Source organism: Panicum virgatum, chromosome 3K (assembly GCF_016808335.1).
Source record: "Panicum virgatum strain AP13 chromosome 3K, P.virgatum_v5, whole genome shotgun sequence".
Classification (NCBI taxonomy): Eukaryota; Viridiplantae; Streptophyta; class Magnoliopsida; order Poales; family Poaceae; genus Panicum; species Panicum virgatum.
In genome coordinates, this window is record NC_053138.1 from 2,602,603 (window position 1) to 2,619,513 (window position 16,911).

At 47.1% G+C, this 16,911-nt stretch overlaps 1 protein-coding gene and 1 long non-coding RNA gene across 3 annotated transcripts; one reads left to right on the top strand and one right to left on the bottom strand.

Annotated features, from left to right (window-relative positions):
- Positions 1-5,552: 5,552 nt before the first annotated feature.
- On the top strand, positions 5,553-8,495 carry LOC120696767. 2 transcript variants are annotated; one of them, XR_005684290.1, is made up of 6 exons: positions 5,553-5,790; positions 5,879-6,030; positions 6,121-6,145; positions 6,490-6,618; positions 7,840-7,893; positions 8,442-8,495. It is a non-coding gene; the product is annotated as an uncharacterized LOC120696767 (long non-coding RNA). The 2 variants fall into 2 exon arrangements; XR_005684289.1 differs by lacking the exon at positions 8,442-8,495 and having other exon boundaries at positions 7,840-8,348.
- Positions 8,496-8,933: 438 nt separating this feature from the next.
- Positions 8,934-9,995, bottom strand: LOC120696766 (NDR1/HIN1-like protein 10). The gene has a single exon (XM_039979748.1). The coding sequence runs from the start codon at positions 9,845-9,847 to the stop codon at positions 9,233-9,235; it is 615 nt and encodes a 204-aa protein (XP_039835682.1). The 5' UTR covers positions 9,848-9,995; the 3' UTR covers positions 8,934-9,232.
- Between the last annotated feature and the right edge of the window lie 6,916 nt (positions 9,996-16,911).

A 16,911-nucleotide genomic window follows, 5' to 3' on the forward strand; every position in this document is an offset into this window, starting at 1 on the left:
CTCGGTACAGCAAAAGCAGGTGGAGTGCAGCAAAAACAGGTTGTTTATCGCAGACCTCTTCCACCTCCGGTATCCTACCCCCGGCCATCGTTACGGATGTGGGTGTGTGCGCAAGAGGCGAGTTCAGACACAAGAATTTCCGTCAACTTGATGGACAGCCTTCTGCTTTCCTCGTCTTTCATCAAAGTTAGGGCTACCTAATTACCTATGCAGTGCATGCGGTTTTTGGACGGATCGGATCAGGTCTTGTCGCTTTTTTTAAGATCACACAGTACAACTCCGACACTTACAATGCATGCACACTCACACCCCTATGAACACACGTACGCAAATCCTATCTCTATGAGCATTATCGAAGAATATTCGCTTCCATGGGGAGTCAAACCCAGGACCTCAAGTGCTACCGAGACTCTTGTAACTACCAGGGTACAGCTCTTTCGCTTTGTAAGTATACAGCATACGATGGTGTTGCCACATTTTCAGGAAACGGCCTATGTTTTTTTTAGTGGAGAAAACGGCCCATGTGGCCCATGGCCACTAGAACCTTTTTCTTCAGCCCAAGAAGAACACTCAGATCCACGGCGTGTTGGCCCACGTCAGTCATCACAGCCCAACCACATAGTCCACTCTCAAGATGGGAATGGGCCGGGTCGACCCAATGGGTGGTTGGCCCGACCCACGAGAGCAAGACCAATGAGGCATGTGGGCCGGCTTCAAATCAGAGAAGGGTCCTTAGAAGCCGGAACCTACCGACCCAATGGGCAAAATGGGTCGACCCAAAACAATCCCACCATCCCACACCATCTCTCCCTACAACAACCTCTTTAGATTTCTGTGATAATTATTTGGTGTCAATCTTTTTTTCTCTCTAATCCCCAATCTGTTTTTATTGCCTTCGTACAAATTGATCAATTGTTCGTGACGTGTCCGGGTTCCTGGACCAGAACTTGGGGTCGAAGTTCTTTTACTACTCAACAGGTACGGTGCACTCAAGACCCCGATACATATCTGGAAATCGCCATGGCCAGAATTCATACCAAATCTAAATAGGCCCACGTGTAATTGACTTGAGACGAACCAAATTAAAAAATCAGGTGGATACCGTATGTGCTTTAGAAATAGCAGGTAAAGAAAGGCAAATATATTTATGAGTGCTACGGATAAAATTGGTGTAAGTATAGGATATGTATACGTTAATCTATAGAGATCTACATAATCGAGTTGTGAATTGAAGGCTTGTCTGAGTCACATATGGAATAGATTAAGGCCCACATGTTAATGACACACAAGACAGACCAAATCAAAAATTTAAGTAGAAACCTTACTCGCTTTAGTAATAATCTAATCTAATAGTTATAGATATAGATATATTATTATGTACGGGTCAACCCATAATACCCGTTGGGTCAACGAGGCCACCTACAATTGATAGATTCACTGTGTTCGGCTGGCTGGTGCTAATTTTTTGTGAGAGAAAAGTACTGCTGGCTGGCTGGCTGGTGCTGGTTTTGTGTGTGAGAGAAATACTGTTGGCTGGATGAAGCGAACAGAGTAATTGGGTCGGCCCGTGGCCTCACAAATTGGCCCTGAGGCCATAGGGCTAGGTCCAAGGCCAGGTCCGGGCTGGCCCATTCCCGTCCTGAGTCCACTCAAACAAACAAGGATAATTTGATTGTACTGGATTGATTGGTCTATGGCTCATGGCATTGCTTTGGGTTTGGCCCAGGGAGAGAGGATGAGACGAACAAGGCCTCAGAAAAAGTAAGGCGAACAAGGCCCCGCATGAATCAGCCAAGTTTCGGATATGAGAAGCTAGCAAAGAAGGATCTACTGCATCTTTCTTTCGCGTGAAATTTCGCATCTCCACCTACTGGGTGCTAACCCAGGACAGCTGAGCAGCTCATTATTATTTTTTTTGAAGAAAACAGCAGGAGCACCGCTATATCATTTAAGAGAGAAAGCAAGTATGTTTATACAAAGTTTGATTACGTAAAGAAACTAGGAAACTCAAAGAACCCAATTACTCAACAGAACAGCTCATTGTCGTCGGCAAGGCAGCAACCATCTCTACCCGGAGTCCTGGTCGGCTAGCTGGTCCTGGACTGAACACAACACTCTGGCCTTGCCAGCCAGGCGATGGGGATGTTTGCACAAAATGACCGGTCGTTGACTTGAGAGCAATGTCAAGTCAATGACCCAACATCTAAACCAGCCTAGCTGCTTAGATTTTTTCTTTAAAAAAAAGAAGAACCTGGCTAATTTTTGGCAATATCACATTTTTGTCTGCTTTTCTTTATTGGAAAAAACTACGCTGCAAGGTGATTCCTAAATACTAGAAAACAATATGGATAGAATATATAATTTCATCCAGAATACATATGATTAAGTATAAACATATTATACAGAACTGCCAAATGTCACAAGCATAGAAATTTAGTTTACAGAACAACTACAAAATCATATTAATGCAAACACACATTGCCTCAGGACATATCTGTTGTGATGCTCAAAAGTTGCTTTTGATGGACAAAACTAAACTGCGTATGTTGAAGTTTCTGAACTGATGGGGTTGATACACCTCATTGTCCTCCATCCCCATATGTATAATTAAATGTTGTAGACCTAATTAAATGTAAAAAAAATTCATTAGTGATTCCAATGTTAGTTAAGCAAGAAATATGGAAGAAAAGAATATGCATAATTGCCTGACCAAGAAACACTGATCTGACTATTTAGAAACACATTATTGCCTTTTAAAATGACTTATATTGCTGATACTGGTTAAGCAAGAAATCTGGAAGACAACAAAATGAATAATTGCTTAAACAAGAAATACTAATCTGCCTGTTTAGAAACACATTATTACCTGTTATAAATGACTTATATTGCTTTGATGCATATATGTTGCTGATGTCTAAAAAATCAGATTTGCCGTTGCGTAGTTTGAAAAAAAAATAGAAAAAAGCAAAAAGCGTGATAGAATGGATCTAAAAGAGCTACCACCAAAATTTGATTATGATTTCCTAGGTGATCAAGATGCAAATTCCTCATATTGCACTCAGACAGTTGTTGGCGAGCAGGAGGTACATGGCATTCTGCAAGTTCCAAAACAGTAAATCTCGGCTGATTTATACAGCGGTGAAGCTGCTGTTATCAAACAATGTGGGAAGCCTAAAAACTTGTGGTTAGTTTTACATGTGGGGAGCCTTAAAAAATGGTGCTGGCCTAAAAAAGTAATTCAAGCTGAAACGCTAAGTTGCTAATTCGCTGAGCCAAAACTGAGATAAAGGTTTGTGGAAAATGCAGTCTGATGAACAATAAGGTAGCCGTACATTAGAACTAATCTAGTTTACCAAGTAGCATATTGCATAATCTACACAAATTGTTATGCAAATCATATCAAATAGGGGCAAAAAACACATTAGAAATACCCATAAACTAGCCAACACATAAATGATACTTTGCCTATTTAATAGAACATTGTTGCCTGTCTATGATTAGGTTAATGCATGTGTTAATTAGAAAAGATGCTTAGTATACAACGTGGAACATATTTCGAAAAATTATCCCAGGAATGAGGCGTTCGTGATGTTTAACCAGAATAATCCAAGCACGTGCTCTGCTAATGACTGCGAAAATCAAACGGGGGATGGCACACGAGTATCCTACTCCATGAGATCATGACCATCTCCAAAAAAACAAACACCAAGCAAAACTCCCCAAAAATCAAAACCTCAATTGGACACACAGGTGAGAGTGGTTTTGGGTACGTCGTGGGCAGACAAGAGGGAGAGAAAGCTCATCTTGACCTGTTTGTGTGCTTCAACCCAAATCTTTAGGCCCACCGTACGGTCGCTCCATTTTTGAAAAAAAGGAGACAATCACAGCAGGCTTAGATTTCTTTTTTTTTTGGCAAAATTATGCACTTTTTGATGGAACTCTAAAGGATGTGCATGTAGAGAGATAGCGAGAGGGGGAAACACCACACACCCATTGTGGGGGGGGGGGGTGACCTTTCATATATATAGCCGAGACGGCTTGATGTACAAGTAAGAGTCAAGTAGACTTAGAGTACAAGACAAGTCAGCTATACATATCTCTAATACCCGCCCGCAGTCTGAGCGGGAGTATCCCGGACGCAAAGACTGGACCTAAAATCAGTAAATAACTGTACAGGCAAGCCTTTGGTCATAATATCCGCGAACTGGTGAGACGACGGAACGCGTAGCACACGAACCTGTCCCAAAGCCACCTGGTCGCGGACGAAGTGAATATCGATCTCTATATGCTTCGTGCGCCGATGATGTACTGGATTTGCTGTCATGTATACAGCACTGACATTATCACAGTAGACAATCGTCGCCAAAGATAGAGGCGCATGAAGCTCCTGAAGAAGCTGCCGAAGCCAGCAGGTCTCAGCCACAGCGTACGCCACAGCACGATACTCGGCCTCCGCACTCGAATGAGAGACAGTAGTTTGTCGTTTGGAGGACCAAGACACCAGGTTGTCGCCGAGGAAGACACAGTAGCCCGAAGTAGATCGCCGAGAGTCTGGACAGCCAGCCCAGTCTGCATCTGAGTATGCAGTGAGGGAGGAAACTGGACCAGCACCGATGTGCAAGCCAGTAGACAGCGTACCCTTCACATATCACAAGATCCGCTTGAGCAACGCCAGATGAGGCTCCCGTGGATCGTGCATGAAGAGGCACACCTGCTGAACAGCGTAGGCGAGGTCGGGGTGCGTTAGTGTCAAGTACTGAAGGGCACCAGCCAGACTCCGATACTGGGTGGCGTCGGCCACCGGAGCTCCATCTGTGGCTGACAGCTTGGCACGAGTGTCCACTGGTGTCGACGTGGAGTTACACTTGGCCATACCGGCGCGCTGGAGGAGATCCACCGCATACTGTCGTTGAGACAGAAAGAGGCCATACGACGAGCGTGTGACCGAAATCCCGAGGAAGTGATGGAGATCCCCGAGATCGGTCATGGTGAATTCTGAGTGGAGTAGCCCTGTGAGACGGCGAAGAAGATACGTCGAGGACGCCGTCAAGATGATGTCGTCGACGTAGAGCAGCAAGTAAGCAGTGGTAGCACCCTCTTTGTAAACAAAGAGAGACGTATCCGTAGCCGAGGCTGCGAAGCCAAGGCCACGAATGTATCCGGGGATGAGATCTCCTTGACCTGCAACGCCATAATGTATGAACAGTACGTTATCTTATACTACATCGTTTGGGGCCCACCTGTCGGGGACCCAACGGCCATGTACGCGCCTCCCTTGAGATATAAAAGGGAGGCGCTCGCTGCACAGGACAAGCACTCTCGAGCACACACACAGACCAGGCTCTCTCCGAGCTCACCCAAACTCAAGCAATACAGCACATAGTAGACGTAGGGTATTACGCTCCGGCAGCCCGAACCACTCTAAACCGACTGTGTTCATCGTGTTCTTGAGCGAGATCGAACTAGTCCTAGCTAACCCCCGAGTACTCATCCTCTGGGCTTAGGCGGGTGCATTCCGGCACCCGGCTGTGATTTGGCACACCGCGACAATCATCATCTTCGTCGCCGCCGCCGCCCATCGTGCAGCTGGGCTACGAACAGCTGTTGTCCGTCCTCCGCCTCCTCCCGACCGAGGCCGTGCTCTCCACTGCCACCTGCCGCGCGTTCCGGGCCGGCGCTTCCTCTGACGTACTCTGGGCGGCTATCCGTCCTCCGCCTGCTCCCGCTTGAGGCCGTGCTCACCTTCGCCGCCACCTATCGCGTGTTCCTGGCAATAGCTCACAGATTGCGGTATGTGCCATTAGCTTGCTTTCTTTGAAATTTCGTTGATTATTATCTAAACCGACCTCGTCTGATATCTGCTTTTTTTCTGGAAAAGAAATTTTCGAGTTTCGAGTATGTGGAGTGTAATGGAAAAGATGTTGGGCTCAGCGTGCGAAAGAAGTCTGAAATAGTTCTTGCCATTGTGGGTGGGAGAAACTTACTGATGCAGTTCCAAGTCAGGGAGAAGGCTGCTACTACGAGGGATAAGTAAGGCATTCACGCCTGACTTATTGATGCAGCAGTATGTTCTTTTAGCAGATTAGCAAAATTCTCATCTTGACATGGATGTATATGTAGGTACTTCGGTTTGTCATCAATTGAGGTAACATACAAGTCAAACGCAGCATCATTTGGCAGTGCCAGCTACTTCCATATGCCTGTCCTGATTTGCGAGAGCTGGCTTGCCTCTGATCAAAGGGGGGGGGGGGGGGGGGGGGGGGGAATACTAATAAAGTAGGATGGTAATACAATCTGAATAAGCATTCCTATCATAGATAAACATTGGATTTCCTATCATACTACAACCTTTTCTTTTGAAGTAATATACTGCAACCTTTTGGAGGCTACTGCTTAGAATTATTGTGTTCAGTATGGAATCTGGATAGCCTTGCTTCCAGCATCTATATGTTGGACTTCCTTTGACTGGTTAATTTTGATCGTTTCTAGGATATTCAAACGGAGCTTATTTAGTCTAGAAGGAATCAGATGATCAAACGAGGAACGGTAAAGGAATGGCTAACAGTTGATTCAGTGTCTAGGAAGATGGCTGGTTTGTGTCCACTCATGCTAGAAGAGGTGAGCTTGCTTATAACATATTGTCTGTTTGCTCGCTAAATTTGGTTGAAATGGCTCATTAATCAACTGCTGTGCTACAGACCCATGGATTCCAAGGATCAGGGTCTTTCTTTTTGGTTCTGCTAACATATAGAGGCTGACAAAATATATGAAACAGAGTAAGATAGTTCTAGATGATAATTTTTCTTTTTCTCGAACACAGATGATAATTTTTCTTGTGTGGATCTTTACATTAGGAATATGAACTTTGTGTTTTTTCTTTGAAACATCATCGGCCAGGGCCTCTGTCATGCAAAGTTGGAATTTTAGCCGCTAACAAGACCTTACCATGACCCATATAGTCTACCTGACATAATTAAGATCTATATAATGGCTAATGCATTCTAAACAGAAAAAACAATCGACGACAGTGCAGCAAAAAATTATGCGAGGCTAATAAGGTGTAGATACCTTTCATCTGAGAAGAATAGTATAGCCAGGCCATTATGTTCAGAAACATCTGGTTTAGGATTATGGTTTATTATTAGCAGGGTGCATTTTCTAATTATGCAGGTCATGATTCACTAAACATTATGAAGAACAAATGAGATATGTCATGACTACTTGATAATCATCTTGTATTGATCCTCATCATTTTTTGGCATGATGAGCAACTTATCACTGTAAGGATGCGTGGTCACCAAACATATCATTTTTTATTTTGTTTTGATTTGATGAATTTGAAGCAAATGTGTGATCCAAGTATTATGATGCTCTACTGTTGTGAGAGTTGCTAAATACTCAACTTCCACAAAGAATTCTCTTGATGGTGGCTTATAAACCATTGTAAAGAAAAAACAGAATTGCTATTTTTGTAGGCTCAAAACCATACTAGCAAGCAGGGCTCCTCAATCTAAACCTGAATTATTTTCTTGACCGCTGATGGTGCTTTGCTTAAAATAGAAGGAACATATGGGAAAGAATTCAAATCGTCAATAATTCTTTAAAGAATCAGTAATAAAGGAGAAATTGATCTTGTCCCGAGGGTGTCATTCTGTTTGAGTAGAGCTTTCTTGTTTTGTTTGGCCCTGTCTACAAGCTATAGAATGGCTTGTCCATTCATTTGCTGTAAACGATGACAGTCTTTTGCTTTGCATTAAGACGTGGTGTTTCATCTCCTAAAACTCTAAAAAAATGATCCCATATCTTCATGAGCTAAATTAAGGTTTCTGTGCTTTGCAGATTGAATAAAACACTTATCATGGAGGCTGTCGTGTTGATGGGCATACTATAGAGGTAATAATGTTAACTGATGTATGTCCATTTCTTCCTTGTGCTCTGAATCTGCAAGTTTGGATTGGGTGGGTTGTGTTTGACTGTTTGCAGCGGTCGTTTCAGATTGCCTTTTCACTAACTCTTGAATTATTGCGCCTCAAGTATTTATTCTGCATGTGCATTAGTTAAGTTAGCCTTGCAAAAAGGTTTCTGATTTGGGTGCTCCTGGCCTTTCTACATGTCCTGCTGTTTATATAGTAGTTGGCTACCTAGTCGAGGGGCTTACTCTAAGGCTGAATGTTATGTCTCATCCAAGTTATGAGTACATGTGTCACATGTGCTCTAGAGTTGCTTCTGAGTTCTGATCATTGCAAAATATTTTGTCAATATCAGGTTCTCATCCAACTATGAGTAATTATTTGTTTTCGTAGTGTATGTTTGTGCCTTACTCATCCTATTTTATCACATTTTAGATAGCAGCAAACTGTTAATCAATTTATTTTTGTCTTAAGACTGAATGTTAGTTTTTTACTAGAAAATGTATCCTCATATGCTATTACATGTCACAGATAATGATGAGTTTGTGATCCTAAGGTGAGTCGAAAGCTTCACGGGCAGATCCACCTCCAAAGATTAAGAACATTAGCTTCAGTGTTTGGGATGTGAGTGGTCAGGATAAGGTATGAATAAAACCTTTTTGTTTGGGTGATATTACTTTTGATATGATACAGGTATTATTGCTAATTTCATGTACGTATTATAACATAAAATTTAACACTCACTTCAAATTTTGATGGATGAAAATGTTGCTGATTACACATTTAAGGTTATCAGGTACTAGCAACATATTCCGGGTCGAGCTCGAGCTCCAGCACGACCTCAAGCTCAAGTACAGCAACGAGCACCGACCAGCAAGCCGGATATGAGACACCTATGACGATAGTGTACCCACAATCGCACAGTGCTCAATGCTAGCGTATTAACGATGTATCTATTCCTATATGCTGTAATTTTGTATGGCCGGCTGCAGTGGAGTCATTACAAAAAAGAATACCACAAGCTCGATGAAATGCTGATCAGATGGTTGCTCCTCAAACCAAGCCTCTAATCAAAAGAAAGACAGCATGCCAAAACATGCTCATCATGAAAAGCTATAATCACACATGTGTTATTGTGAATTCTAACCACTCACCTGGCAAACAAATAATCCAATAGCGCAGTATGTAAATTTCTAACATTGATACAAAAGCAGAAACAATTAAGCCAAACAATAGCAATCTCTCCGCGAACCAAACCAAAACCGGCCATCAATCTCCGTCCAAGAAGCCACCAAGAGAAGGAAACTCCTCCACTCCAATCATCAGTACTTGACCCAGCACCGGTCGCCGGAGCCAAGAACGCCGAGGCCGCCCGGCGCCCGCGGGACCGGGATGCTCACCGCGCACCACACCTTGGGCTTCTGCCGTATCTTGATGCTCGCGAACACGTATCTCACCCGCACCCTGACGCTCAGCTCCAGGCCCAGCGACGCCGCGGCCTTCACCTCGCTCTCCAGCTCCGCCGAGACGCCCTCGGGGACGGCGACGCCCTTGCCGTCGAACTCCAGGCGGACCGTCTCGGCGGTCTTCCTGCGCTGGTAGAACTCGGCGGGGGACGCGGCGGCGGCGGCGGCCGCGCTGAGGACGGCGCCGCGGAAGAGGAGCTCGGCGTCGATGGCATCGTAGTAGATGTTGACGCGCTTGCTGGGGTTGTAGAGGCTCAGGTTGACGGCGACGTGGTAGGTGACGGCGACCGGGGAGGAGGCGTTGGAGACGGCGAGGTTGGAGAGCTCGGCGTACTCGACGGTGGCGCGTATCTGGTGCGGCTGGAAGATGGCCCAGTAGATGAGCACGGCGAGGCCCAGGGAGATGAGCAGGGTGCAGCAGCTGCCGCAGCAGCACGTCTTCTCGCGGGAGTTGCCGCGGCTGCCGGACATGGCGGGCAGGAGGAGGACTGCCGGGGAGAGCTTGCGGCTGCCTCGCTGGCTGGAGTTGCTGGTCAACGGGAGTCGGGAGGAGAGGAAGGGAGGTACCTGCTTCGTGTGAGCTGCGCGATTAGGCCCTTTGGGCTTAGTTTGGTGCGAGTTGTGATGGCCTGCCTGGCTGGCATCTTGGGATATTTATTTAGTACCACTTCGAACTGATGATGCTTCTGTGCTCAGCACACGGTAAGTTTTTTTCTTTTCAGAAGCGCGTGCACGTATGTTTTTGTGTGTGTGTTTTCGGCCCAAGCATTTGAAAAAAAACTATTAGCAAATGTTTAATTGAAAAGTGAGTAGAATGCGACAGTTTTTTATTTGGGAAAAGTCAAATTTTCACTCTCGAACTATCACAAAAGTCTGATTTTCAACCTTCAACTACGAAATCGGACAACATAGACTATCTAACTGTCAAAACCGGACAAATTTGGCCCTTGAGACGATTTTGAAGGTGGTTTTATATTTTCTAAAAAATTAAATAAATCTAATTAGATCTAAAAAATCAAAACTAATTCACTTTAAATCAGAAAAAAAATATGAAACTAGAACCAAAATTTTTCTGAAAATGTAACCTATCGATTATTGCTCTATTTGAATCTTAGTTATTAAAAATGATAGACATAACTACAAGCAACCAAATATTGTGAACATAAAGATTTGGTTGCTTGTAGTTATGTCTATCATTTTTAATAACTAAGATTCAAATAGAGCAATAATCGATAGGTTACATTTTCAGAAAAATTTTGGTTAGAGTTAAATACACCAGCGGCCCTCGAACTTGTCCTCAGGTGCCAATTAGGTCCACGAACTTGTAAAATTGAAATCTGACACCCTGAACTTGTTAAGTTGTGTCACTTAGGTCCATACCTCTTGACATGGCGCCACGTGGCATGAATTTTTGCAAAAAAACCCTCTAAAATTGCTATCTTCTACCTTCACCCCCTCCCTCCCATTCTCTCTCTTTATCTCTCCCCACGCCTCCCCTGCTTCTTCGGAGCTCACCGCCGCCACCTGCCTCCTCGCCTTCCACTGGAGCTCGCGGCCGCCGCGGACGCCACCGCCCCTGGAGCTCGTGGCCGCCACCCCTGGAGCTCGCGGACTGCGCACTCGCCGCCGCCCCTGGAGTTAGCGGCCTCCGCGGCCGCCCCCTGCCTCGCCGCTCCATGGCGGCGGCAGGATCTTGCCCCCCCTCGGCTGTCCATGGCGGGAGCCGCCGCCGAGATGGAACTCGCAGGCCACGTGCGCGCGGCGACAGAGCTCGCGAACCTCGCCCGCGCGGCCGCGGAGGAGGTCGCCAAGCTCCCCCACTTTCTCGCCTTCCACCTCGCCGGCCCGCACGTCTCAGCCGCCATGAGCGAGCGCCAGGCCTCCCTCCTCCGCCCTCTCCCCTTGCGACTAGCTCCACGCCAACGCAGCCCCTGCTCGGGCCGCCGCCGCGCCCGCACATGGCCGGACCACTGCGCCCTGGCTCGGCACGGGCGGGGTCCTGCTCCATGAGCCGCGCGACCTCGCCGTCACACGCGCACAGGGCAGCCTCCTGCTCCGCCCGACCCGCCTCGGCGTCCTTGAGCATCGCGGGCGCTGGCGGAGGAGGTCGTGGCCCCCACATGCACCGCGGCAGCATCCGGCGTGGTGGGGCCGGGTGCGGGGGCGGCGGATGGCAGCGAGCGGCGGAGCAGAGCCATATCCGGTCGCCGTCGTGAGAGAGAGAGATAGGAGGAGGGAGCGAGGCCCCGCCGCGCCCGCCCAGCCGCCGCTCCCGCGGCCCACAAACTCCTCCTCCCTCCCTTGCTCGGTCCCCTGCGCCCTGCGTTTGCCGCGCCCGCCTAGCCGCCGCTCCCGCACAGGCCGCTCGCGCAGGACGCCGCTCTCGCCGCGTGCTCCCGCCACCCGCGCGGATTCGGCGTGTTGGGGCCGGGTGCGGGGGCGGCGGATGGCAGCGAGTGGCGGAGCAGAGCCAGATCCGGACGCCGCCGTCGTGAGAGAGAGAGAGGAGGAGGAGGGAGCGAGGCCCCGCCGCCGCTCCGCGCAGGGGACCGAGCAAGGGAGGGAGGAGGAGTGTGCCGTGGAGGAGAGGGAGCGAGGAGGGCCGGCCCGGTGAGGCGGGGAGGAGGGGTGCGCGCCAGCCGCTCGCCGGCGGTGGGACGGAGGGGGGGCGCCGGCCTCGCCGGCGGTGTGGCGGAAGGGGCGAGGAGGGCGCGCGTGTGGCCGATGGGGGAGGGGGCGTGGTGAGGGAGAGGAAAGAAAAGAAGGGCTTTTTTGTATATATTCATACCCCTTCAGGGGTTATGGACCTAAGTGGCACAACTTAACAAGTTCAGGGTGTCAAATTTCGATTTTGCAAGTTCGTGGACCTAAGTGGCACCTGAGAACAAGTTCGAGGGCCGCTGGTGTATTTAACTCTAAAATAAAAATAGATCTGAATAGCTTACAAGTCATGTGACAATAGATATGTTATATTTTTTAGAAAACTTTTGATACCCATTTCATAATTTTTTAACTTAAAATGAACTTATAATTTTTAGTGTAAAATTGAATATTTTTACTTTTCACGAAATGAAAAACTACCTTCAAAACCACCAAGGACCAAATTTGCCTGGTTTTGACAGTTGGATGGCCTATGTTTTCCGGTTTCATAGTTGAAGGTTGAAAATCGGACTTTTGCGATAATTGGAGGGTGTAAACTAAACTTTTTCTTTTTTATTTTCAGATGTGTAATTGCATAATCCTCTTATTAGCAAATGATTTGGAGCTGTGTAGCGACATGCAAGACGAATTTAGGGCTGGGGCTAGCATTTTAGCTGTAGTACATCATTTTTGGGTCCACATTACAATTATCAATAGATAATGACGGACCAGTGTCAGCTCTTGGGTCCCTTAGTTTATTGGGAAGGACCGAAGGAGCCCTGTTTCTTGGCTGCTTCGGAGGCGTGACAGAAGGAAAAACCGCGTGTGCCGCAGCCTGCAACCACCCAACCCAACCGCTTCTCCCCCCTTTGGCATTGCAGAAGACTGGGGGGGGCCGGCCTGCCCAGGTCTTGGAAGCAGAATACCGCCTGGTTCTGGGTCCACCCCAGCCGCGTAGGCGGGGCCGTGGCCGAGACGCGTCGCACGGTAAATTCGCGTGGAATTCCCACGCGCGCGACGCCGCCGGCCACCGGAACCTGGACGGAAGGAGAGCCGGCGAGCCCGCGCCGTCACCGTCGCCGTCGCCTTCGCGCGCGGCCAGTGGTCGGGGTCGGGGACCGACGGGGACGTCCGTGCGCCGGACTGACATGTCCTTTTACTGTACTGGCCCTGGTTTTCGTGCCTTCATGCTGAGCAGCAGCAGCAGCGCCGAGTGGATTCAGGCTACCCGCACAGGGGCCTCTATCCCATCCTCTAGTATCAATATACAAGAAGAAAAAGCTGCAGCGGCACCCTGCATCGCATTCGGTAACGAAGGGAAAGGCTCTGGATCCCCTACTGCGAGGGGAGATACAGGAGACACGCTAACGGCCGACGTGGCAAGGGCCCGCGTGCCCACCCCGTTCTCGCGCCGCTCCGCCTCCGCCTCCCGACGCCACCTTCGTCGCCCCGCGCCGCCTCCGCCTCTACCTTCACGGTGCTGCCTCCGCCGCGACGTGCCGCCTCCACCTCCGCCGCCCTCGCGAAGCCTGCCGTCGAGGGCGGGGCTTTGCTCCTCCGCCCTCGCGAAGCCCGCCGCCGGGGCCTTGCTCCTCCGCCTCCGCAAGGCCCGCTGCTTTGCTGCACCTCCCTGCTCCCTCCCGTGCGCGCGCAGCCGCCGCTCCGCCTCGCCCGCCTCCGCGCGTGCCGCTCCGCCGCCGTAGCTGCTCGCGGCCGCTCTGCCTCGCCTCGCCATGCCCCCAGCCCGCGCTGCATCTCCGCCGCCGCCGCCCGTGGCGAGGCCTGTGGTCCGCACCACCGCCGCGATGAGGCCCGCCGCTCACTCCTGCTTCGTGCCCCGCCCCTCGCGGGGCCAAAGACGAGAGGAGATGGCTGGTGGCGAACAGGAATCCAAAAAAGAGAAAGCCATGGAATCCAAAGACGCGTGCAGACAGTGCCGGCCCAGGGCCCATGGCAGGAAGGGCCCAAACCCAAGTATATACATGTATTATGTATACAGCCCAACCCAACAAGCAAAGAGGCCATCAGGCCGCCAGTCGAACCGTCATCGTGGGGAGAAGCCAAATCGTCGCCCATTGCGCCGCTCGCGTCGCATCGGTAATTTGGCATGGCGATCCAAGCCCGGCCCTGGGGCAGGGCGAGCGAGGCCACCGCCCTGGCCCCTGCTGATCGAGGGCCCCAAAATCTTGTATATACAACAAGCGGACTTGGTTTAATTTTCTAGAACAAGAGGGAATGAGCAAACTTGGATCAATTTTCTTGAATGAGAGGGCTGCTTGCGTATTAATTAAAGCACTTGCAGTAACAGATATAATTAAACACCTACTCAGATGTTAACCAATATGCATTCACATTGCTTTGTTACGCTCACCTAGACTCATGCCTCTTGAACACCTACTCAGATGTTAACCAATATTTACTCACCACTTCAATGCACAACTGATTATTGAATTTATGCGTTCATGTTTCTTGATTGTATAAACTCATGTAGAACAATCGGTATGTGTAAAATGTATTTATCTGTACGTGGGAAAAAGAAGAAAATGAGTAAATGACTTGCTAGAATTCTAAAAGATAACAACTGGATTCTTAAAAAACCAATACTCCTCTAGTGAGGAAAAATACGACATTTCGTACTTTTTCTGATGTTCGAGATGCAACTTTGAGCAGGATTTTTATACAAAAAGTTAGAGTTATAATGTCTACTGAATTATGGGATTATGATAACGATATTGAAGTCAAATCTATGAATGATTGATTAAGCGTCATATATATATTTAATCTGAGAGAGTAGTACATGCTCTTGCGGTACATTAAAATTTATTTCACAATAGAAATAAAAATATATTGCTGTCATAGGGCCTCCGGTTTTACTTCGCGCCCGGACCCCTAAAATCTCAGGGCCAGCCCTGTCGCGATCGCGCCGGACTCAGTGCCGCCGGGGAGGCCGTCGGCGCTCGGACGACGGCGGCTCGTCTGGTCTGGGTCTCCGCGTCTCGCGCAAGCGCACTAGGCACTGGCCGCCGTAGACACTGATTTGTGGTCTCGCGGAAGGAACTCCAGGCCCTCCTCTACTCCAGTCCCAGCTTCGTGCGGTCGTGCCTCCGTCCAGGAAGGATCAGGACTCCAGGTAGCCACTAACTAGCACTAGCTTAAGTTTGTATTGTTATTATGGTATTCCAGTCTTCTATTTCTAAATTCTAATACTCATGTGCTCATATTTTCCTTCTAATTTAGAGGTTAAAATTTAAGAATGTTGCCTAAGAAATATTTGTCAGGGGCTGAGAAAAGAAAACAAAAAAATCTAGACTCTAGAGGGCCCGTTGCGACGACTTCGCCATAGAGCCTCCGAAATCCTAGGGCCAGCACTGCGTGCAGATCAAGTGCCAAGTGGCCAGTTCCTGCCACGTCTGCTGCGCAACACGTGCTATATGCTACGCGTGCAGAATCCAAAGACTAAGATAAATCGGCTTATCTTACTATTACTAATTGGATGATCCTTTTAAAGCCTTCAGGCGAAGCCACTTAGGATCCTAGGGGGACAATCTAAAAATAGAGAAATCCTACGAATTCTCACAAATATCAGAAACATTCGGCCATCAATTGACAACTCTAATCATATTAGCCGTTGCATCTGTTATCTTTTTAATAAATTATCCACTTTTGCCATTATGATAATAGACTAAAGTAACCCCCTAAACATGTATCTAAATTACCCACATCTACCATTATAAAAAGTAATCTAAAGTAACCCACTAGTCTTCATGTAAATTACCTACTTATGTCATTATAAAATAATATCAAATAACCCCCTAAATTTATATATATATATAATCCAATGATAACATAATAAAAAGTTAAAATAAACCTAAAATCTGAATCAGAATTATATTATCAAAATAAAATCTTAAAGAGCATCAATATAAAATTCTAAATTACTAATTCTGGCATTAAAATATATTATTTTTGTTATTATTTATATAAAAATACTAACCATAACATGTTTGTCACCATATATTCATGTATAAGAGAAGAGATAAGAATACTAATTTTTATGTTGTTCACATAGCTCAAACAAAGTGTTCAATCAAATACATATCAAACATATTGGATGGGTGATGCAAAGTGAGAAAAATATATTTGTAACTAAACATATCACATTTATTACAATTACATAATGATACATATGTATCTTTACCGTACTGGATTAGAATATTTAATAATTATTTAAAGAGAATGTAAGATAAATAATTATTAGATATCTTTAACTAGCCCGTGCGGGAGCACGTGTTGACAGATTAGTATATTAATAAGAAGGAATCAAGTACATCAGACCAGTCTCATGCTTTAGCAAGTGAAGGAATCAAGAGTACATCACACCAGTCTCATGCTTTAGCAAGTAGGAGTATTGCCATTACTCAAAAAAAAAAGTAGGAGTATTGCCAAGCGAGGCAACAATTAGTGTGCAGAGGGAGATCAAACTGAGAAGACCGGTGTCTCCTGCCGTTGTCGACTTCTTGGTCCAACTGTTGAGCTAGTGATGAATGGATAATACAATACAATATATAGTAGATTGAAGGTTCAAAATAAATGGCGTCGCTGTCATCATTCCCTCCTGAACAATAACAGCAATCTAGCTTTGCAGGAATTCACTCGAGAATGGCTCAGCAATCTCCAAGCAATGAAAGCACAAATGCGCACAGCTGCTCAAGCTCAACATTCACTCGCAAAAGAAGAAGAAGAAATCTACTCAAGCAGTATTTTTTTGGAAGGATTGGTAGGAGTACTGCCTTGCCACTAAGGAGGGAACGAGCCATGCAAGTTCTTACATAGTGATACTACTACATAAAGCTAGCTAATAAAAGCTTAGTGATAATATTACATGGAGTACCATA